General features: G+C 52.6%; 10 protein-coding genes across 10 annotated transcripts; 8 read left to right on the top strand and 2 right to left on the bottom strand.

Annotated features, from left to right (window-relative positions):
- Positions 1-470: 470 nt before the first annotated feature.
- Positions 471-2,079, bottom strand: GMORB2_7351 (MFS transporter, ACS family, pantothenate transporter; the record flags this gene model as incomplete). Its single annotated transcript, XM_035469316.1, has 2 exons — positions 471-1,606; positions 1,686-2,079. The coding sequence occupies 2 exons, from the start codon at positions 2,077-2,079 to the stop codon at positions 471-473; spliced, it is 1,530 nt and encodes a 509-aa protein (XP_035321011.1).
- A 1,328-nt stretch (positions 2,080-3,407) lies between these two features.
- GMORB2_7350 (Taurine catabolism dioxygenase TauD, TfdA family) lies at positions 3,408-4,754 on the top strand (the record flags this gene model as incomplete). Its single annotated transcript, XM_035469315.1, has 3 exons — positions 3,408-3,875; positions 3,949-4,490; positions 4,583-4,754. 3 exons carry the CDS (start codon positions 3,408-3,410, stop codon positions 4,752-4,754), a joined length of 1,182 nt encoding a protein of 393 aa, XP_035321010.1.
- A 1,906-nt stretch (positions 4,755-6,660) lies between these two features.
- GMORB2_7349 (oxysterol-binding protein-related protein 9/10/11) lies at positions 6,661-8,027 on the top strand (the record flags this gene model as incomplete). Its single annotated transcript, XM_035469314.1, has 2 exons — positions 6,661-6,726; positions 6,840-8,027. 2 exons carry the CDS (start codon positions 6,661-6,663, stop codon positions 8,025-8,027), a joined length of 1,254 nt encoding a protein of 417 aa, XP_035321009.1.
- A 751-nt stretch (positions 8,028-8,778) lies between these two features.
- Positions 8,779-10,197, bottom strand: GMORB2_7348 (fructose-bisphosphate aldolase, class II; the record flags this gene model as incomplete). The annotated part of the gene is made up of 4 exons (XM_035469313.1): positions 8,779-8,868; positions 8,952-9,725; positions 9,878-9,988; positions 10,090-10,197. The coding sequence occupies 4 exons, from the start codon at positions 10,195-10,197 to the stop codon at positions 8,779-8,781; spliced, it is 1,083 nt and encodes a 360-aa protein (XP_035321008.1).
- Positions 10,198-13,059: 2,862 nt separating this feature from the next.
- On the top strand, positions 13,060-13,752 carry GMORB2_7347 (Ribulose-5-phosphate 4-epimerase/Fuculose-1-phosphate aldolase; the record flags this gene model as incomplete). The annotated part of the gene is made up of 1 exon (XM_035469312.1): positions 13,060-13,752. The coding sequence occupies one exon, from the start codon at positions 13,060-13,062 to the stop codon at positions 13,750-13,752; it is 693 nt and encodes a 230-aa protein (XP_035321007.1).
- A 1,053-nt stretch (positions 13,753-14,805) lies between these two features.
- Positions 14,806-16,212, top strand: GMORB2_7346 (mitochondrial chaperone BCS1; the record flags this gene model as incomplete). The annotated part of the gene is made up of 1 exon (XM_035469311.1): positions 14,806-16,212. One exon carries the CDS (start codon positions 14,806-14,808, stop codon positions 16,210-16,212), a length of 1,407 nt encoding a protein of 468 aa, XP_035321006.1.
- Positions 16,213-16,588: 376 nt separating this feature from the next.
- Positions 16,589-17,605, top strand: GMORB2_7345 (Uncharacterized protein; the record flags this gene model as incomplete). The annotated part of the gene is made up of 1 exon (XM_035469310.1): positions 16,589-17,605. One exon carries the CDS (start codon positions 16,589-16,591, stop codon positions 17,603-17,605), a length of 1,017 nt encoding a protein of 338 aa, XP_035321005.1.
- A 1,084-nt stretch (positions 17,606-18,689) lies between these two features.
- GMORB2_7344 (uncharacterized protein) lies at positions 18,690-20,631 on the top strand (the record flags this gene model as incomplete). Its single annotated transcript, XM_035469309.1, has 3 exons — positions 18,690-18,942; positions 19,232-19,861; positions 19,961-20,631. 3 exons carry the CDS (start codon positions 18,690-18,692, stop codon positions 20,629-20,631), a joined length of 1,554 nt encoding a protein of 517 aa, XP_035321004.1.
- A 540-nt stretch (positions 20,632-21,171) lies between these two features.
- GMORB2_7343 (sterol 14alpha-demethylase) lies at positions 21,172-21,654 on the top strand (the record flags this gene model as incomplete). The annotated part of the gene is made up of 2 exons (XM_035469308.1): positions 21,172-21,334; positions 21,413-21,654. 2 exons carry the CDS (start codon positions 21,172-21,174, stop codon positions 21,652-21,654), a joined length of 405 nt encoding a protein of 134 aa, XP_035321003.1.
- A 291-nt stretch (positions 21,655-21,945) lies between these two features.
- On the top strand, positions 21,946-22,363 carry GMORB2_7342 (sterol 14alpha-demethylase; the record flags this gene model as incomplete). Its single annotated transcript, XM_035469307.1, has 3 exons — positions 21,946-21,954; positions 21,987-22,312; positions 22,342-22,363. The coding sequence occupies 3 exons, from the start codon at positions 21,946-21,948 to the stop codon at positions 22,361-22,363; spliced, it is 357 nt and encodes a 118-aa protein (XP_035321002.1).
- Between the last annotated feature and the right edge of the window lie 208 nt (positions 22,364-22,571).

Below are 22,571 nucleotides of genomic sequence, written 5' to 3'. Positions count from 1 at the left end.
TGTTTAATACGGAGCTTGCCATCTGTCGACGGCCTAGGCACTACTACTATACTCAATCACATCTGAAGGGCATTCTATGGCGAGATTTAATGTGTTCTTGATATTTCTATTGATGAATAAGTTCGCTCTAGAGAAGTGTTTAAACACCGAGCGGTTAAACCCTCGCGTTAAACCGCTTGCCGGTCTGATAGCGTCTCGGGACGGCGGTATCCTTGTCTGTGGTGTATCCACTACTGAGGTTGTCATTTATTGGCTACATGTTCCTTCCGAGATACTTCAGTTTCATGACTATGTTATATTTGGACCTGGCAGGCATCATAAATAGTAGGCAATGGTGCGTTAGTGTTTTGATACGTAACCTGTCATGTCCGTGACTGGGAATAAACTGAATATCTATATACATATGTCTGGAGCTTTTCCTCGTGATTTATTGACGAACGGTTACATATATTCCATCCGATCACACAGACTTAGGCAGAGCCAGCAATTTTCTTTGAAGCCAACTCGCGTCTATGAAGGATACGGATAGTGAGCGCCGTTGCTGCAAGACCAGCTCCCAGAAAGACCATGGTGATGAAACCCTTGGGGTAGCTGGGGGCGTCAGTAGTCTTCCAAATCAGCAGGGGCAGGAAGGATTGGAAGACGTAGGCCATCTCGTTCATGGCTCCCGTCACGATGGCTCTCTCCTCGTTATCATCCTTGCAGATCTCATGGGCCCACGCAAAGGTCAAGCCGCTGATGCCTCCGCCAAAGCCGGCGAGGATGTAGCAAGCCCACTTCCAGCCAAGGGGGATATCCCAGGCTGCCAGACTCGAATATACGACGACGCTCAGGAGGCCGGAAAAGACGATGGGAGGCCAGCGTTCGCCTTTGAAGACGGTGTCGGACGACCAGGCGTATATAAGAGTGGTGATGACGGTGACGGCGTTTGAGATTGTCGGATACGTGTTGACGTGACTGATGCTGTACCCCTGGTCCTTGAGCCAGAGCTGGAAGGCAGGCTGGCCCAGCATTCCACAGCCGTTGTTGAAGAAGAAGTAGAGCAAGGTCAAGGCGTAGATGTGCCACGAGGATAAGATCTTGATAATCTTCTTCTTGGTGTAGGGCTCGCGCTGTGCTCTGCCTTCCAGCATCATTCGTTTCTTGGCAAGCTTCCTCTCGTCCTCGGTGAGGTAAAACGCCCTGGTGATCTCGGGAACGTCAGGCATGAAGAAGAAGCCTGCCGCCGCAATGGGGAGCGAGATGATGGTGTCGATGATGAAGAGCCACTGCCATCCCTTGAATCCCTGCTTCCCCTGGAGGTTGTAGACCGAAGCCATCAGGTAGCCGGAGAACATGGAGCCGATATTTCCACTGGCATGGAAGATGCAAGATCGCTTTGCCAGCTCGTCCCGCCGGTACCAGCATCCGATGACGTACTGCATACCAGGATAGAATGCGCTCTCGGCTAGACCTATGAAGAAACGCAGGGCATACATCTGCTTCACACTGGTGCATTGCGTCATCAGAATGGTCAGGACAGACCAGGTGACTTCACAGGCAGGAATCCAGATGGAAGGTCGTACTCTCGTCAGGAGAAGGTTGCTGGAACCCGTCATCGTGTTAGCTTTTGTTAACACATGGTGTAGGGAAGTTTCAACTCAAAACGAGTTCTCGAAATGAGAGAAATAGGAGAGGCCTTTTACTGAGGAAGACTTGCCTTGGAACTTCACCCAGGACATAGCCAATGGTCCAGAGGGTTTGCATGTAATTCAACTCATTGCCATGCATGCCCATATCCTCCTTCATGCCGGAGACGTAGGCATTGTTGACATTGATCTGATCGAGGTTCTTGATAAAGTACCCCAAGCTTGCGAATGTTAGGATTGCCGCGTCAAGCTTGAAGAGGAAGCGACGCTCCTCAGCAGGCTTGTCGAGAGTGTCCCAGACGTAAGACTTCCAGGTCTTCTTGGGGTTCTCTTGGCCGATGCTGGATGACGAGTCGTCCTCGGCTCCGGCTGGAGTGACGACTGCCGAGCTGATGGATTTCGAGGAGACGATTTCCGGAACTGGCGCCTTACTGCTGGTCGCACTAGCCATAATGTCATACAGCAGGGAAGCTGCTTTCTCTGGCGATCTGGGGTACTCACAGCCTATGGCAAGCCGGGCCAAGAATCGATACTATGTACTAGACCTCGGAACACTAAAGGGAAACGAGAAGAAAAAGCCAAGATCCCCTAGCCTGTTTAAATCAATTTTCCAGCAAACGATAAAGCCTCGTTGGATAGAGCACCGTGAAACATGTTTCCTGATGTATCGCGCTCGACTTCTGGGTCCGTGTTCTACCCGGCGCGTATATTGGTTATGCTAAACTTCGTCTTTTCTCTATGCTATTGCGTGACGACAGAACTGGTGAGAGCAATCTCATTCGGCCTTCAATTGCTTCTTCCAGGATCCAATGCTACTCTGTTGGCTCGGGAGGTCTCGTCATAATCCCCACTAGAGTCGCAAGCATAGGAACATTGCACTGTTTCTCTCACTCGGCGTGCGCTCCCATATCGCTCCACGCCTCCATGTGAATGATCACAATGCTGATATCGAACAAGTGTTCATTGGCCGGGGAGTGGGACTAGGTGCAGCATAGCTCCGGCACCAGTGCAACTCTCAACGCCATATTTTTCTCTATTGAGGGGAAGCCACTCGGCATTTGGATGGCCGTATCCGCATCACGCAATAGTCAGAGTGTTTGATGAATTACACAATACGTGTACGAGTAGTACGAGTAGTACGAGTACAGCCATCCAAGTCCGAGTAGGACCGGGGCAACAATATTGTCAACGTCTTCGGCCATGGGGATAGCTCGATCAATCATCTTATTCCCTTCGAGCTTGGTTGATGACCCGCACAGAATTCGTCTGCGAGATCGCGTCACCGCTGCGCTGCTCCATAAGCGAACAGCATCTGGAGTGCGAGACAATGAATGAGAGGGGTTCCCGTTACTTCCCAATGCCCAGCATCTCGCAGATACGTGATGGATGCCTGATTGATAATCAATCTATGAACGGGCCTCGACTAAGAAGGATTGGTAATGTCAGTGAGTGGATGATGCGATGCTGCAGCGGCTATGTCGGATTAGAGATGCCCAACACACACACAGCTTGATGTAGATAAACCCGGGCGGGGTTGCTGTTCTAGTTTCCAGACGGCCAACTCTATAAATAAGAGCCGTCGCATCGTCAGCTACCGGGGTAAAGCATATTATCAAAGGATATGACTGGCCTGGATATAATACATCCTAGAAAGCTCTTTTCCTCTCTCTTGTAGGAAAGAAGAAACGAATATCTCTTCACCAACCCCTTCCCTCCCGCTTCCCTCTGCAAGGTTCCAAGCCTCAATAACCACACTAAGACGGAACAGACGAACCCAACATGGCTCCCGCCGCTACAGAAGACACGGGCCCGGCGCCCATCCACCCGTCTATCAAGGACTTTGCAAAGCCCCAGAAGCAGACGGTTCCCCTGCCGGAGACCGCGCGGAAGCGTCTGGAAAAGGGTGGAGTGGACCTGTCCAAGGGTTACCCTTACCATCCCGGACGACCCCTGTACCTGCAGGACGTCTATAAGATCCGGGATGTCGAGCGCGAATATGTGGATGCCGGGGCCCGCGCGGACAAGTCCAAGAAGAGCCTCCTCTCCGCCGCCACCAAGGTGACAGACCTCACCGCCAATATTGGCACCGAGATTGAGGGTCTGCAGCTTAAGGACCTGACCCCTACCCAGCGTGATGAGCTCGCTCTCCTGATTGCCGAGCGTAGCGTCGTCTTCTTCCGCGACCAGGACCTCAGCCCCAAGGACCAATTGGAGCTCGGCAAGTGGTATGGCGAGCCCGAGGTTCACGTGAGTCAATAGTTCCCATCAACCATCGAATTCAGTGCGTGTACAACATTCTCACGAGACGACCCGTCTGCAGCCCCAAGTAGCCCAGGTCCCCGGCTTCCCCGGTGTCTCCATCATCTGGCCCGACCTCCAGGCTACCGAGTTCCCCGCAAACTTCCGCAAGCCCGGCGGTGCCTCCCGCTGGCACAGCGATCTCGTCCACGAGAGGCAGCCTGCCGGCATCACTCACCTGCACAACGACACGGTGCCCCCCGTCGGCGGAGACACGCTCTGGGCGAGCGGTTATTCGGCCTACGAGAAGCTGTCGCCCGAGTTCCGCAAGATCATCGACGGCCGCTATGCCGTCTACCGCTCGGCGCACCCTTACATCGACCGCGAGAATCCTGATGCGGGCCCCAAGTACATTGAGAGGACGCACCCTCTTGTCCGCGTCCACCCAGCCACAGGATGGAAGGCTCTCTGGGTCAACCGGGCCATGACTGACAGGATTGTCGGCCTAGACAAGGCTGAGAGCGACGTCATCCTGAACTACCTGTACGACGTGTACGAGAAGAACGTCGATATCCAGGTCCGTTGGAAGTGGACACCCGGTACCTCTGCTCTCTGGGACAACAGGTATGTAATTTACTTCCCCACGGGGATTCTCGCTCGCATACCTCTCTATTTGTACGACGTGCTTCGTGTGCTCGGATGCTAAATCTGAATAGGATCACCATCCACAACGCCAGCTGGGACTACGGAGGCAAGCACCCCCGCCACGGAACCAGAGTCACTTCGTTGGCCGAGAAGCCTTACTTTGACCCCAAGGCGCCCACAAGGAGGCAGGCGCTCGGGCTGCTGGACCAGTTCGAGAAGGAGGAGCTGAAGACCCAGGAATGAGGTCACTCTGTGAGGTTAACACGGCATGACGCCTCCTCTACTGGTTTCAGTCCGGATGCTCTGCTTGGCGAGGCATGTATATACAGCCCTCGTGTTGTCTGTATGTCGTATTTTAGTATATGAATTATGCATGAGTGACACACGGGGTCAAGGTCCCTGAGAAGAGTTGTGTGATTGAAGGCCAGGGGAATTGGGTGACATTGCATGATTCGCAGGCCATACGAAGTTGTCAGTCGGGATTCCCGGACTCCCTAATACCTGGAGTCCCGGACACCTGATCCCAGCAAGTAGGTTAAGTCCCAAGTGCCAAATTCTTTCTCTTGGCGAGACGTAAAAATCATCTCCCGGGAGAGAGATTGAGAGTTGTATAAAGTGTTGTGTCCCACTCGAACGAAGGGAAACGAGCAATCGACAGTCTCGTGAATACAATAAAGAGGACATATTCTCTTAGCGGGGCCAACCGCGAGATCCTAGTACATGTATGTTCATGACGGCATATGGTCAACCACACTCATCACGTGGCTCCACACAGAACGCGGGATGAAAACACAGTCTGATGCTATCACGGAACAAAGTGGAGTGTACTAACGCGAGAAGAAGGAATAAACCCAAATTCCTTTCATATCGGGACTGGTAGAAGAGGAAAACCCAGAATTAATCGAAAGTCAGCCACAGCTAAAATGGAGCGTCAGTCTATATGCTTTGGCTAGTTTCGTCATTGTCGCGCGGCGCGGCACTAACAGATTGAGCGATTTGAATGAGTTTCGATGGCTGGCTGGTACAATCAGCCGTGTTGGCATCATTATCCAGATATACTAGTGGAGTGCAGTCAGAACATGACCGTGGGCAAGATACTGTTATTTTACATTTGTCGTCATGCCCATTGATGCAATGCACATGGTCTTACCCCAGAGTCAGCCCTCCCTTCAGAAGCGGGGCCAGAGGAGTGAGGGACAGAGTGAGGGACATATATAATGTCAATACATCAAGTGATGTGAATGATGCCAACGTGTGTGGCGGTCATTGGCGCATTAAGGGCAACACTGGTGCCATCAATGCTGAAGATGCCGCCTCTTCCTACAAGACTACGGCTCCTAACAAGATACTTTTATTCATATTTGCCGTCTGGATTAACATTGCTAAAACGTCTGACTATCCGGCCAGGAGATCGATAGGTAGTAAGCCACCGCCATCATCTCACTCTCCAGGCTCCAGCACATAAGAGGGCACGGATAGAGAGGTATTATGTAGATAGACTTATGCCTAGGACATTAATACTAGCCAATTACGGTCAACCATGTCCGTTGATATAATATTAGTACACAGTCCGCGAAAGATTGGGCGAAATGCACGTGGCCTTACAGAAAAAAGAGCAGCGCATGGATTGATTAATTCATTTCGTACCGTATGTTATATGGAGTAATAAGACCAAGTTTGATGTAATACATTATTGTACTCTGTAGGCCAGTAGTAGTAATTTAGTACTGTAGGAGTAGAAATACTATTGAACACTACTAGGTGGTAGGTAGTAGGAGGCAGTGATAGTGAGCAACAGTGCCTAGGTAATAATACCTAACACATAATATTAGACAGAGAATCCCCTCTCCATCTCCCCCCCCCCCCCGGAACCCTTTTCCCTCCTTAAAAGCTTCCAGCCCAAAAAAAAACTGGAAAATCCAAATAAAGAGCATAATAATATTTTACCGACGACGATTATCAAGCTCTACTCGAACCGTATCACAAACAACACTCTTCTCACCCTCATCCTTATAATCCCTCTCGCGCCTTTACTCGAAACCACCACCACCGCCGCTGCCACCGCCGCCTTTATCCACCCCTCTCTCTGTCTCCTCGTCCACCCCACAGTTGTCGCGTGCTTTGCCGAGAGCTCGATATATATCAAAGAATGGCCTCTCCTGCTCCAGGAACACCGGCGGCCGCCAACAACGGGAGCTGGACTTCATTTGTCAAGGTAAGAATAGGGATCGTCGGATGATGGGATCTGGAGAGGACCAAACAAACGAAGTAGCAGAACGAGAGGCGGAGAGCTAACCTGGGCGGGGGGGTTCGTTTCGCATTGCACAGTCCATCTCCTCGTTCAACGGCGATCTCTCATCGCTGACGGCCCCGCCGTTCATTCTGTCATCGCAATCCTTGACCGAGTTCTCAAGCTACTGGGCGACGCATCCCTCGATCCTGACGGCGCCCGTGGCCGAGCCCGACGCGGCCAAGCGAGCCGCCCTGGTGCTCAAGTGGTTCCTGTCGACGCTAAAGCACCAGTACGCCAGCCGGAGCGAGCAGTACGGCAACGAGAAGAAGCCCTTGAACCCCTTTCTGGGTGAGCTGTTCCTGGGCACCTGGACCGACAGCGTGGGCGAGACGACGCTTGTATCCGAGCAGGTGAGCCACCACCCGCCCGCCACCGCCTACTGCATCCGCAACGACAAGACGGGCGTCAAGCTGGAGGGGTACAACGCGCAGAAGGCCTCCTTCTCCAGCACCATTGTCGTCAAGCAGATCGGCCACGCCCTGCTTACCCTCCCTCTTGATGGCGGCAAGGAGAAGGAAACGTACCTCATCACCCTTCCCAGCCTGCACATCGAGGGTCTCCTCTTCGGCGCCCCCTTCGTCGAGCTCGATGGCTGTTCCTACATCACCAGCTCCTCGGGCTTCACCTCCAAGATCAAGTTCAGCGGCAAGGGGTGGATGAGCGGCGAGAAGAACACCGTGTCCGCCATCGTATTCCCCACCGGCCGCGAGGACTGCGACCGCGACGTTCTCTACAGCATGACGGGCTCCTGGACAAAGGAACTCACCCTGTTCGAGGGCCCCGCCAAGAAGAAGAAGGTGCTCGAAACCTACTGCGCCGCAAACGCCGCCTCCACTCAGACCGAACTCTCCGTCAAGTCCATTGACCAGCAGCACCCCCTCGAGTCCCGCCGCGCTTGGGAGCACGTCGCCGCCGCCATCGCAAAGGGCGACATGGACGCCACCTCGGCTGAGAAGACCAAGATTGAGCAGGCCCAGCGTGACCGTCGCGTCAAGGAGCAGGCTGATGGCGCTACCTGGGTGCGCCGCTACTTCACCGCCATCGAAGGTGTTGACCCCACCCTCAAGGCCCTCGGCGCCGCCGTCGGCATCCCCCCTGACGGCGACTCGGACAAGACCGGTGGTCTCTGGAGGTTTGACCCAGCCAAAGCCGAGAAGGCTGCCGCCGAGAAGCTCAGCCCCGAGGATATCAGGGAGATTGAGAAGAGCCTTCTGGGAAGATGATTGGAGGCATAGTCACCCCGGCGCGCCTAAGTAGGTACAGGACAGAGGAAGACCTCGCTTTTCTCGGAGAAAGGGAAGGGAGGGGGGAGAGCTGACTACGTGACATCTACACTGGTTGAACCGCGTCCAACAAGACCTGTCAGAAAGGCCGTCATCTGATAGGTAATATAATCATAGCTGCGTGTCGTAACCTTGGTTTGATTGTATAGACGGACTCTATTTGACGAAAATCAGGGCTCAGACAAGAGTCAGGCAAGAAATAAAGGCCACGAAAAAAGGAAGAAAAATGACATCAATGTAAATAGGTAGCTTTTTATTGCTTGCTACTCCAATAGGATTGCAGTAAAAGTAGGAGCAGTACTGGGAGCAGCATTAGAACGAAGATGACTCAGATATCATTTCTCACTGCACCGATAGCTGCAGTATCAGCATCATGGAATTGGAACACCATACTATTATTTTTTTTCTTTGCATTTTTTTTTCTTTTCAGAATCTCGTTTTTCTACAGAGTTGCTCATCATCATCATCACCCCCCACCTGCGCCTTTACCCATCAAAACTTGATTAACCCTGAAATGTATTCAGCGTGATGTGGCTCACGATGAATTGTACCTCTGTCCTTGCAGAGTATCTTTGTGCTGGATATGATCACCCACTTGGAATACAAGATAGAGTAGTTTTCCACATCATATCACGGGTCTCAGAAACAAATATAAAATATACCGAGAGTCACCAGCCTGCAGCGGATTTTCTTAAACCTGACCAGCGGTGTTGAAGTCCTTAAGGGCCTCAGTGACACGGGCAGACATGGTCTTCTCACCCTCGCGAACCCAGACACGGGGCTATTTTAGTAATCGGTTAGCTTGGCTCTTTGACTCGTTGATTGTAGATATGTGTATAAGAAGGGGATATCAAAAAGACTTACGTCAAAGAACTTCTTGTTGGGCTTGTCAGCACCGTCGGGGTTTCCAACGGCAGTCAGAAGGTAGTCCTTCTTGTTGATCATGTAGTCACGGATACCGGAGCAGTAGGCGAACTGCATGTCGGTGTCCATGTTGACCTTGACGACACCGTGGCTGATGGCGCTGAGGTACTCATGCTTACCGGAGCCGGAGCCACCATGGAAGACGAAGAAAACGGGCTTCTCGAGCTTGGACTTGATGGCGGCCTTGACGTGGGCCTGGTGCTTACCGAGGAGCTCGGGGTGGAGCTTGACGTTACCGGGTTTGTACACACCATGAACGTTGCCGAAGCCAGCGGCAATGGAGAAGTAGGGGGAGATGGGCGAGAGTGTGTTGTAAATGTTGAGGATGTCCTCGGGCTGGGTGTAGAGGGAGTTGTTGTCAACATCCTCGTTGTTGACACCGTCCTCCTCACCACCAGTGATACCAATCTCCATCTCAATCCATTGCTTCATGGGAGCAGCGCGCTTGAGGTACTTGGCAGTGGTCTGGATGTTGAAGTCGACAGGCTCCTCAGAAAGGTCAACCATATGCGAGGAGAAGAGGGGCTCGCCGTTGGCCTTGAAGTAGGCCTCATCAGCATCGAGCATGCCATCGAGCCAAGGCAGGAGCTTCTTGGCGCAGTGGTCGGTGTGGAGGACGACGGGAACGCCGTAGGTGGGAGCGATAGAGCGGACGTAGTGGGCACCGGCAATGGCACCGGCGATGGAGGCAGCTTGGTCACCGTTGGGAACGCCCTAAAACGAAAAAAAAAAACAAGGCATGTCAGTATGTAATCACTTTCTTTTGTTACTGCTCTCTTGCTTCGTCAACGAACTTCCGATGGAGCCGTGATGGTGGTGGGGCCAGAAGTTGCTAATAGCTGTTAACGGCGGGGTAGCTAGCTTACCTTGCCAGCGAAGTAGGCGGCACCACCCTGAGAGAACTGCAAGATGATTGGGGCCTTGGCGTCACGGGCAGCCTCGAGCGAGGCAACAACGGTAGAAGAAGAAGTGCAGTTCTATCATGGGAAGATATAAGGGTTAGTCTTGGTCCAAACTCCCAAGGACAGGTTGGGTCGGCAAGTGGCGGGGGGAAGGGGGGCAGGCAAATAAGACTCACGATGGCGGGGATGGCAAACTGCTTCTCACGAGCGTACTCGAACAGCCTGAGTACGTCGTCGCCGACGATGACGCCGGACTTGCGGCTGAGGACATCAGAGATAGGCATGATGGCGGTTGTACGTGTTGAAAATGAAGTCGTTGAAGGTAAGGTTTAGTCAAAGGTAAAGAAGCTATTCCAAGATGATGAAAGTCAGCAAGCAAGAATGTAATGTCAAGAGGAGAAAAAAAAAACAGGAGGAAACTGGTTAGGTCATATGGGTAGGCAATTGTAATGAGAGATTCGAATAGCTCCTCCCAGGGTTGGGCCCAACACCACGCCACAAGCACTGCGCGGGGTTTTTTTTCCCACTGTAGCAATGGGCATGGAGGGGCGTGGGGGCGAGGGGTAATATTAGAAGCGCCTATCGATAACGAGACAGGGTAGGTGCAGGTGAGGGGCAACCGAACAAACGCGGCAAGAGCCCAGTTCTCCGTATTTTGCGGTAAGGAAGGAGTGGTCCAGGCCAAAAGGAAAAAGGAAGAAAAAAAAAACTGGCCCGAAAGGGGTAGCTTTTTCAAAGAGTGACGCCATTCAATCATAGCTCTCACAGGCTCAGCTCATAGAGAGGACTGAGGCCCCACGAGGGACCATTGGGGTTTTTGGCGAGCTCATGGTCTCTCGTGGACCTTCATGGACGTCATTTTGAGGCGCAATTGGCGGCAATGAGCCTCCCCGAAACACCCGGGGGCCCAGTTCTTCCCAGAGAGCACGAGCCATGGGGTGACAAGTTGTCGGCCTTTCTTTTTTCTCTTTCTTTTTCCATTCAAATCCATTTGGGTTCTTTGCTGAGCCTTTCTTTATCTTACCCCTCGCCCCTGCTGCCCTGATACTCGTAACGACGTAATGTGAGGTGTTTGTGTGTCTGATTCTTGCGGATCACGCGCGTGTCTTGTTTGAGTACTTACACAGGTATGGCCGTCTGCTGTACTCACAATTAACAAGTGACGCAGTCGATTGGATCGTGATGAGGGCTAACGAGAAGATTGAAATTCTGGGTGTTTGACCAAGGAGGACGGGTTCAAGCAGGGAGGAAGGAGGGGGTTGTGGATGGCTCCTTCCCTCTCCTTTTATAACGTACAGTACACAAGTAGAAGACGGTAATGTCATCTCGAGCTACGAGAATCCGCTACTGCCATCTTATGTTGGAATCAGGTCGCCCTCCGCATTTCTATCACTCTTACTTCTCGTCATTGGACTGTCCGGCTTCACTCAGACCTGACACAGCCGAACCGAACTGGATGGGAGAAGGCTTTCGGGACAAGACGGGCACATGGCGCCCTTCTCGGATAAATTGAGCTTCCCATTTTCGGCTCTGATTGAGACAACAAAGGACACGATTCGGTTTTGCATCGCATGATTCCCGCTCAACATCGTCTTGTGCTATTATTACTCACTCATTGTAATCGTCCGACTGTCTCCTGACAAATTAGGCAAATTGCCTCGTCTTTGCGCACTGACTTTCATGAAGTGGTTCATAGCGGATTGCCCGAGGGGGCCGCAGACGACAACAGCAAACAATCAGCTTGAATGCGCCGGCAACTATACTCGCCCTCGTCGCTCGGCCGATGACGGTTGAGCGAACGCATTCATTTCACCAGTCCCCTCACTCCTAGCCAAATTGGTGCCCTACCTACCGGACCTTCCGCTCTCTCCATGTCAACGGATTCCGAGCATCAACGGATTGGAACCGCGCCGTTATCATTGTCATCGATGTCGTTCAAATCTCGGCCCCTGTCCGCCGAATCCGACCAGCATTAGCTGATGTGTCTGGATCGGCCTTAAATGGGCAAGAAATACATGTGCCCCACCGCCACAGGATGTTATATATCACATCCTCAACATCAATACGTAAAGAGGGAGGGCTGTATCGGTTGTATACGGCGTGTATTGAAGTAACATTAGGCCCTCCATTGCCGTAGCTCTGCCTTTACTGTAATCCGTCGGCAAAGGTCAAAGGTCAGACGAACCCCGCACTCCAGTCCCGATGCCGAACATTGCCGCCACTGCTCCGATACTTCCTTTTTTTCCTTTTTCATTCGACTCGACAGAGCCGCTTTTTTGTATGTACCGGCACACCTGCATTTCTTGTATTCGGTTATGGGAAATCATATCGAACAGCAGTTAGTAAGGTGCGCCTCCATGCCTCATCTCCATACAAGAGTGCTGCCCCCTCAATCTGAATCCAACGGTGTTGTGGAACAACGCCAAGAGAATAACCGATGCCAAATACCTATCACCGCATCACTACGATAGTTCCTTGATAACTATGTACCCCGACGACTCTTCAATATCCCATGAAGAAACGGTTAAGTGACCTAGTTAGGTATACGGGTCTAACAACACCGTTGGCATTACGCAAACGAAAACTCTGTACACTTGAAATCGGTATACTATTACATTTACCGAACCAAAGAGTTACTATTGAACTACTAACACCTGGGGAGATGCCATAAGCCTGTAAGTATCGATACTCAGAATATCTAATATTACTCCGTTTCTGGCTGAAGGACGTGATGACCGGATTCTAGACGCGACCTACCAACATGCAGCCCCTCAAAATCCACAACGGCCCCCCAGACTCCGGTCCAATCCCGTGAAAAGCCATCGTCATCCTAGAGGAGCTCGACGTTCCATACAAGTATACGGAGCACGTAATTGTACACGCATATTACAAGTACGCCCCCATCCTATGTACACATATGAGGCTGGCATCGAAGAGGCTTGTAGCACCGATATACACTAATGTGTACTCCGTAATTGCTCGATAATGCAGAGGACATAATCGATTAGTGCCATGTAAGCTGTGCACGCAACTATATATGTACATGTACCTGTGCTGTCTACTGGCTACACCTTACATCCAATCCTGCCGACACTCGTCATCCCTTCATCTAAACAAGCATCGTCAAAGGCACTGATTGAGCTACAATGTCTATAACTACGGTAACCAAGACCGTTCAAGCCCAGCCGACAGAGCTCCGCTCAATCGACGACGGAGTCCTGAACTGGAACGTGCGCAAGACCGAGAGTCTACACGTCATCCCCACATTTATAGACCGGGAAGCGGAGCGGACATGGGCAAAGCAGCACATGGCTGCCGCGTTTCGCACCTTTGCGCGACTGGGCTGGGCGGACGGCGCATCCGGGCACATCAGCCTGCGCGACCCCGTAAACCCGGAGTGGTTCTGGATCAACCCGTACGCGAAGCACTTCTCCCTCATGAAGGCGAGCGACCTGGTCCTCGTCGACCACAACGGCAGGCCGGTGCTCCCGACACCGCACAAGGTCAATGCCGCGGGTTTCATTATCCACTCGTCCATCCACCGCGCGCGGCCTGACATTCATGCGGCGTGTCACATGCACTCGCCTGCTGGGAGGGCGTGGTCATCATTTGGGAAGGGAATAGAGATGCTAAACCAAGGTAAACAACCCTTCTTTCGGATCGTTGATAGGTATCTGTCGTCTAACCCTGTGGAATTTCCAGATTCTTGCATGTTTTACGACAATCTGGCCGTCTATGAGGGGTTTGGGGGCATCGTTCTTGCGGAGGAAGAAGGTCTTCGTCTTGCAGAGGCTCTCGGGGACAAATGCCTGAATCTCATTCTACAAAATCATGGGTAGTGTCATCCCCCTCCCCCTCCTTCAAGATTTGCATTCTTTATTGCACTTTGCTAAGCTATGTTCTTTTGCGAAGACTCCTCTCATGCGGCTCAACCGTCGATGAAGCTGCTGGTTATTTCATTGCCTTGGAACGTGCATGTGCTAATCAAATCTTGGTTGAATCGGCGGCTGCGAATGGCGTGCCTAAGAAACTTGTTGGAAAGGAGGAGTGCGAGTATACCTGCAATTGTACCTCTACCCCTGAATGTATGTATATGCAGTTCCAGCCTGAGTATGACTTGACGGTGGAACTATCCAGGGGAAAGGTGCTTGAATAACGTCTCAAAGAGACATCGTATTCACGCATCGATGGATCATTAGTACCAAGGTCCCTGTATCCCACTACGATCGTGATACAGAGATTCGATGACTGTGTACTCGTCGGATAGTACGCTAAATTCCACAGGGGTTATTCGCAATCTATAGAATCGTAGCATGTATAAACATTTGAACAATACGAGTACATGTATGTACCTGTACAGAGCATCCTTTTCGGAGGTAAGCTGGTTCCACGGGTGGTAGATGATGTTCCTGCTAAAGGCCTTTGCTTTGCGGGCAACATGATAGAGATCAGTGAGATGTTGGCTGGCGATTCCACGTAAGGCATGATCAGTCTAAGTGAGGACTTTGAAATCGCAACTTACCTGCCAGGACCGATCGGTGGAAACCACAGCAAGTAAGGCATAAGGGGACTCAGGAGGCCATATAAGTAGCCGTCTTCATGAAGGGGTCCAGCGAACAATACAGATTACATATCCCTCACTATTGGCACCCTCACTACATTGCCACTACTTATATCGTCCATACTGTCTTAGATGTTTTCTATTACAGTATTACTTTTCAAGCCTGGGTTTAGTATCCTGTTGTCGTTTTCGCCATGCATTGTCGTACCCGTATTCGTATTAGTAGTATTATGTAAGCAGTGGATTGGACTTTCCTATTCCTCCTCCAAATGAGTCCAACTTTACACATGTCCTGACGAACAATCCCATATGACGAGGGAAACACAGCGGCATGTCAACGGAACTGACGGCGACTAGCTCACTGCTGGGCTCGGCCGCCCTGTTTGACAATCCCGTCTTCGCTGGGGGTATCGGGCTGGGAGCCCTCGGTGCTGCGGTGGCTTTTGCGCGCAAGGGAGCCATCGCTGCGGTAGGAGCAGCTCGGCGACGGCTCCTGGTCAATGTAGAAATCAGCAAGCAGGACCCCGCGTACCCGTGGATCCTAGCATGGCTCTCGAAGCCTCGCAACACGCCGGGCTTCATCGCCTCGCGGCTCACGCGCATTCACGACATGTCTGTGACAACGACAACATCCGCGCGAGGACCCCCCGGATCGAGTGGACCGACCAACGCGAGCTTCTTCCTACAACCAGGCTACGGACGGCACATTGTCAAGCACGGCAGTGCATACATCGCAGTCAACAGAGAGAAACATAGCACAGCCAACATGAACACGGGCGAGCCGCACGAGATACTGCAGATGACGACGCTGTGGGCGCACCGCCATGTGTTTGAGGACGTGTTTGGCGAAGCGCACCGGCTGGCGGCACAGGCCAACGAGGGCAAGACAACGGTCTACTCGGCGCGCGGGCTGGAGTGGGGACAGCTGGGCGACCCGAGGACCAAGAGGCCGCTGGCGTCGGTCGTGCTCGACGAAGGCGTCAAGGAGAACATTGTCAGTGACGTCAAAGACTTCATGTCGCGACAGCAGTGGTACGTCGACCGTGGCATCCCTTACCGCCGTGGGTACCTGCTCTTCGGTCCTCCGGGGAGTGGCAAGAGCTCCTTCATCCAGGCTCTGGCTGGCGAGCTCGACTTCAGCGTTGCCATGATCAACCTGAGCGAAATGGGCATGACGGACGACAAGCTGGCCTACTTGCTCACCAAGCTGCCCAAGAGGAGCTTCCTGCTGCTCGAGGACGCCGACGCGGCCTTTGTCAACAGGAGGCAGAGAGAATCGGACGGCTATAACGGCGCTACCGTCACCTTTTCCGGCCTCCTTAATGCCTTGGATGGCGTCGCCGCCAGCGAAGAGCGCATCGCCTTCCTGACCACCAACCATATCGACCGCCTCGACCCGGCCCTCATCCGTCCCGGACGCGTCGACATGATGGCACGCATCGGCGAGGCCACGCGCTTCCAGGCCGGTCTCATGTGGGACCGCTTCTACGGCGACGTGGACAAGGATCACTCTGGCAGGGAGAGGTTTCTCACTCGTCTAACTGAGCTCGGCCTCTTTGGTGTCAGGGAGGACGGCAAGGCATCTAATCGCCACACGAGTACGGCTGCCATCCAGGGTCTGTTCCTCTTCAACAAGAATGACATGGAGGGGGCTATCGGCATGGCTGAAGGACTCATCCCGCGCAAATTCGAGCCTGAAGATGCGGGTTCCGAAGGGGCCATCAAGACACCAGCGTAATGGCCCTAAAGGCGCATATTTACATGTAGACATGTGTACTATGCTTGTACTATTATTCGTGTAGAATACAATATACCCCCTTTGAATATGGCATATAAATTGGAGGGGAAATGATTTGATCGATTATTCCGTGGCCAAGTGTGACTCATTGCGTGCAGAAGGGACAAGTTGCCTACTTGTCACGGTTCGGCCTCTCGACAAAATTGCGGGTGGCCTAGAAAGGAGGGGGGGGCAATTTCACATTGATGACTTGAGGCTGACATTTCACAAACCAGATACACAACCAACAGCACCTCTCAACTCCTCTCGACCAGAAATGAAAGAAAGGGAAATAGATGCCGCATTGTGACTGCGAGATTTTCAAAGGAATTCAGAGATGGAACACAAACAAACTACGCTAGACTCGTGGCTCACTAGGGGCCGACCGAAGCGACCAGAAGCTACGGCGACGACGACGTCCCGACGTGAAGCGCGAGAACCAGAGCCCCGCAATTCGCGCTTCCAAGCACCGCGAGACAACCCAGCACAGCGAGAAGAGCTCGCGCGCGTGGCCCATGAAACAAGGGAGGTGCTCCCGGGACTCCTAGCCCAGCTACCGGGTATACAAGCTAAGAGGGGTGAAGTTGTGCATCTACGGGGGCTGTCGAGCTTACGAATATCCGACTGTCCCAGAACCGGCGGGGCGTGTATCAAGATTGTCAACATGGATACGCTCGATGCAGCGATGCGGCTGAGGAGAGAGTTTCCTGGGCCCCGATCGCGTGTTGCGGTGCTTAACATGGCAAGCAACACTCACCCGGGCGGCGGATGGCGCACAGGTGCCATGGCACAGGAGGAGTCCATCTGCTACAGAAGCTCTCTGTACATGTCACTGCACCGGCGGCATTATCCCTGGAGCCAGCGCATGGGAATCTACACGGGGGACGTGGTGGTGATACGGTCCAGCATGAGATCGGGGCACAAACTGCTCGTGCCTGACTGTGCGGTCGACGACCTTCCCATTGTCAGCGTGCTGAGTATCGCGGCTCTGAGGTGCCCCGCGACGAGAAGCGTCACGCCCCCAGTATCGAAGATTGGCGACGACAGCTCTGCACAGCATCAGCAGAGGACGGTATATGCCAATTATAAGGATCGCGACCTGACAGTGGACAAGATGAGGCTGTGCTTGCGCATGGCAGCGTCGCACGGTCATACGCAGCTCGTTCTAGGGGCTCTAGGGTGCGGCGCATTCAGGAATCCGCCCCGCGAGATTGCCGAGTGTTGGCTAGAGGTCCTCACCGAGCTCGAGTTCCAGGGAGGATGGTGGGATCAAGTGTGGTTTGCCGTGTATGATGCTAAGAATGAGGGGAATTTTGAGCTGTTCGAAGAGGTCCTAGGCAATGTACAGGTGTAGGCCTCGGAGTTATCGAAATAGTATAATATGATTAGTATCAATCCATGGCTATTGTTACGGGCCGCACCGTGGCTTTGTTTCCCCAGAGTTGTGCATTGTCTATATGTGTCTCACTTGTTCTAGTATCAAGACATACAAGAGTCGATCCATTCGGATAGTTATGCTCAGCAGACTTCTATGATTCTTCCATGCCGCAAAAATGAAACATGACGCAATAAGAAGAAAAAGAGATGCAACCATTGAAATGAAGACGCACTAGATCCTGCGGAGCCTTGCCCCGCTCTGCTGCTGTCTTTGGAGCCCATCTCCACATTGAATCTCCATCTGCCCGCTGCTCATTCGATGGAAGCGAAGAAATACCGAACAAACCCTAGCAAAACGCCACTGATGTCGTGATCCGGCTTGTCGAATCCGGATATTATTATGGCAACATATTATGCCATTGAGAAGAGAAGAAAAAAATCAGATGTCTGCTGCCCATTGAAAGAGAAGAAGAAGAAGACAGTTGGCCCAGAGGCGAAAGAAAAAGAAGAATACTCAAGAAGAGGCAGAACAACCCTTTCGAATAGCGGCTAGTATTGTTATTGATCATTCATGCGCATCTCATATGTGTATGTATTGATTCAAGTATGATTCTGCTTTGTACCTACCAACTTTGCCTAGTAATATTTTCCCCTCCGAGAAAACGGCCAAGCTTGTCGACGGATACAAGGACCCCTGTCTAGGTTGAGAAAGAGTCACGATAACGTGATTGTCGGCAGCCAACAAGCTCTTAAGATATTCCTATCGATTAAGCCCGTCGATCTTTCCCTCTCTTCTTCTTCCTTCTTCCTCCTCCCCTCCATAACTCTCTCTCTCTCTCTCTCTCTCTCTTTCTCTCTCTCTCTTGCGACAACGGCCGAGGTTCTTCCTAATTCGCCTTCAGTTGAGCCCAGCGCAGCAAACCTCCACACACATTCGCTGCCCGGGCAATTGAGAGAGCTAGAGAGGTTGAGCAAAGAAACGCCGGAGGGGGGAAACAGCCCGGCGCCAAACAAAGAGGAGAAGAGAAGAAGGAGGAGGAGGAGGAGAAGAAGCAGAAACTATGGCTGGATTTGGAAAATTCGATGATTCTAATCGGGCACAATATCCCGACGACGGTCAGGCCGACTACTCATACGAAACGGCCAACTATGACAGCGGCAATCTCGAACAAGGTGGCGGCGATGGCCGTGGAAGCAGGAGCGCATCGCTTCATGATCCGGACTCGGGTGTCAAGAGAGGTCTCAAGAACCGCCACCTATCTATGATGGCCTTGGCCGGCATCATCGGTCCCGGTCTCCTTGTTGGTGCCGGAGGTGCGCTGCGAAATGGAGGGCCGGCCTCTCTTATTATCGGTTTTGGCGTGATTGGTGAGTTTTGGACAGGGTTAGGTGTATGTCCGTGTATGGATGTGTGTATTTGCATGCATGTATACATGGACGTATGGGTAATACATTATATATATATGCGCGCGTGTGTGTGTGAATGCATGGTGCATACCAAGATTGATGCTGACCATCTCAGGGATCATCGCCTTCAACATCATGCAGTCCCTAGGCGAAATCACGACCCTCTTCCCCGGTGGCGGCTCCTTCGTCTCCCTAGCCGAGCGCATGGTCGACCGATCGTTCTCCGTGGCTGTGGGTTGGAACTACTTCATCATCTGGGCCTTCGTCCTGGCCAACGAGTACAACATCGTGTGCAGCATCCTGACGTATTGGACGCCCGACGTACCGCTCTGGGGCTGGTTCCTGATCCTGTGGACCCTCTTCCTTGGCTTTCAGCTGCTGGGTATCAACGCCTTTGGCGAGGCTGAGTTCTGGCTCGCCCTGGTCAAGCTCCTCGGCCTGACCGCCTACTTCGTCTTCGCCATCATATACGCCGCCGGCGGGCTCATTGGTCAGAGCGAATCCGTGGGGTTCAGGTACTGGCGCGATCCGGGCGCCTTCAACGACGAGGGCTTCCGCGGCGTCGCCACCGTCTTCGTCTTCTGCTCCACCTTCTACGCCGGCGTCGAGTCCGTCGCCATCGCTGCCACCGAGACGCGTAACCCCGGTATCGCCGTGCCCCAGGCCATCCGCCAGGTCTTTTGGCGCATCATCTTCGTCTACATGGGCTCTGCCTTCTTCTTCGGCCTCACCTGCCCAGCCAACGCTGAAGGTCTCGCTGGCAGCGGTGCCAAGGCCCTGCAGAGCCCCATGACTATCGCCATTCGCACCGCCGGTTGGGAAGGAGGTTAGTAATAGTGACACGAGCCCCGCGCCGTGCAAGGCAGCATACGAAACTGCTCAACTCCAGGATATGTGTATACATGTAGATTGACCGTTCATACAGGCGTCCACCTCATCAATGCCTTCATCCTCGTCACCTGCGTCTCGGCCATCAATTCGTCCATCTACGTCGGCTCCCGCACCGTCCTGTACATGGCTCAGTCAGGCAAGGCCCCGCGCATCCTGGGCTGGGTCAACTCGCATGGCGTACCCGTGTGGGCCATCCTGTTGACCAACGCCGTCGGCTCCATCTCCATGATGAATGTGTCGACCGGCTCCGCCACCGCCTACAGCTACATTGTCAGCCTGTCGGGTGTGAGCACCTTCTTGGTCTGGGGGTCAATCAGCTTCATTCACATCCGCTTCCGTCGCGCCTGGTCCGTCCAGAACCGCGACGTCAACGACATGCCCTACCGCGGCCTGTTCTGGCCTTTCAACGCCTATTTTGGCCTCGTCGCCAACCTGTTCCTCGCCCTCGTTCAGGGCTGGACCACCCTCTCACCCTTCTCCGCGCCCGACTTTGTCGTCGCCTACATCCTGTTTCCCGTGTCTGGACTCATATATCTGGTCTGCAAGATTTACTGGAGGGGAAGTGACAAGATCAAGAGAGCACACGAGATAGACCTCGACAGCGGCAGGAGGGTTGATCTGGACCGCAAGGACGTGGGACCTACTACTGTGGGGGACACCAAGCCGGCTCTTACGGTTCTCAAGAAGGCCTGGGCCTGGCTCTGAGCTCCCCCGCATCCTTCTCGTTCAAAATAACGAAACATGAAGGCATATATACCCAGTCACTTTCCTGTTTTTAACTGCATGTAGCTTAAATGAATATGGAGGTGAAGTCAAAAGCTCCTAGGCCATGTATAATGCCGCTCTATTCTGCCATCTTGGAGCAGAATCCGAACCCGAATACGCTGTAACCCGCAGGAAGCAGGCCGTGAATTGTGTTGAGCTGTATGGCTGTAGGTTGTGAGCGTAGTTATATCCATATTCACAACGCAGCTCCTTCCTCAGCTTATGCTAAGAGAAACAGCAGTGAACACATTTCACTGAATGCCAATATTTGGCAACGCCGTGTTGCATGAGATGGACCCTTTGTGGCAAGATGGTAGACACCCCCTCCCCGGGGCACTGGGCGACCTTCTCGTCCTAGCGTCGTTGCACTTGGCTGGCCCATTGCCAAGTTTGGAGATACTCTGCCAAAAAGACGAATCACCTGCAAAATCGGACTCGACGGGGAGGAAATATTTCTGAACAGGAAGCACGGCCACCTCAATGCCGAAGAGATCTAGGGACCCCTCGACACCTGTATTCAGATCCGACGTCGTGTACGGCTGCCCCAACTCGAAATTGATAGAGAAAAAGAAGTTTGTCCAGCTTAGCTTGACACAGAGGGCTTTCGAGGACCATGTGCCGCGGATCGAAGACGACGCACTAGGTCATATCAAGTAATCTGGCGTGGGTGCGTCGGGTGGCATCTTCGACGTTTACGAGACACTTTCTGAGATCACAATAGTCACCGCTAGGCAGGCGCTCCGAAGTGAGGATGTTCGAGAGAAACTCAATCAGGAGTTTCCTTCGCTGTCCACAACCTCGACATGGGTTTCCAGCCAGTCAACTTCATACTGCCCTGAGCGCCTCTTCCGCGCAACCGCAAGAAATACTGGCACACACCAAGGTACGGTCCATTACATCAAGATCGAAACTCGAGACCAGAGGCGGCAAAATAAGCAGGAGGCTGGGTCCGACATAATGTAGAACCCAATGTCGTGTAAATATAAGGAATGGCGTCCCATCCCTGAAAAAAATATTGCCCACATGATGAGAACCCTTTTGATGGCCAGTTAGCACACGTCTTGTGGCCAGTTTGTGGGATCATCCTACATCTTGCTACCAGGCCCTACATCGCCGAGGAGTCGTACCACGAGTAGATGGTAGTGGCCGGAGAGGGGGGGGGCTCGTCTCTAGTATGCCAACCTAGACAAGATACTCTTATTACGCAAATTGATCAAGGAGGCTCCCCGCATACGCTCGTCCATAAGCTTAATCATGCGCACGGTAACATCCTATAATTTCCTAACATCATCTAGACTGCTAGGGTCAGCCATAGAGGTGAGAGTGATGATGATAGAAATTACAGCATCGGCAAGAAAAACATATTCGGAGGAACGCGAAGCCTCTATCTCCCGTCAGGGGCTGGGAGGCACAGGTGCATCGGAGAGATGGTTGCGTATCTCAACTTCGACATCATTGTCGCCACCATGCTCCACCACCATCACTTTCACACGATTGATGATAGTTGCACAGTGCCATCGACCGACTTCGCCTTTTTGTTTTCACGTCCTGTGCAGCCAGCCGTCGTGCGTTGGGGGCGTCGCGATGCAAAGGGGAGTGAAAAGTGGATGAGGATGTCATTGTGTGGTACCATGCTCCTTCTGCTACCAGTCCATCACTATCAAAGGAATAATATACAGTAGCCTTGGAAACATTCGAAAATATGATATAATAGAAACGAGTTATTGGAAATGACAGATTGAACCCTTGTCGAAACAAACAACAAAACAGAACAAAAGCGACTTGCGCCATGGATGCACTGGGTAGTACTTATAGAATTCGTAGAGTTCCGATGGAAGATCAATTGACCGGGCCCCGTCAGATAACTAAATGGTCACGGA

Source organism: Geosmithia morbida, assembly GCF_012550715.1.
Source record: "Geosmithia morbida isolate 1262 chromosome Unknown scaffold_8, whole genome shotgun sequence".
NCBI lineage: Eukaryota > Fungi > Ascomycota > Sordariomycetes > Hypocreales > Bionectriaceae > Geosmithia > Geosmithia morbida.
The sequence above is the reverse complement of the archived record's forward strand: the minus strand, read 5'-3'. Positions and strand labels throughout refer to the sequence as shown.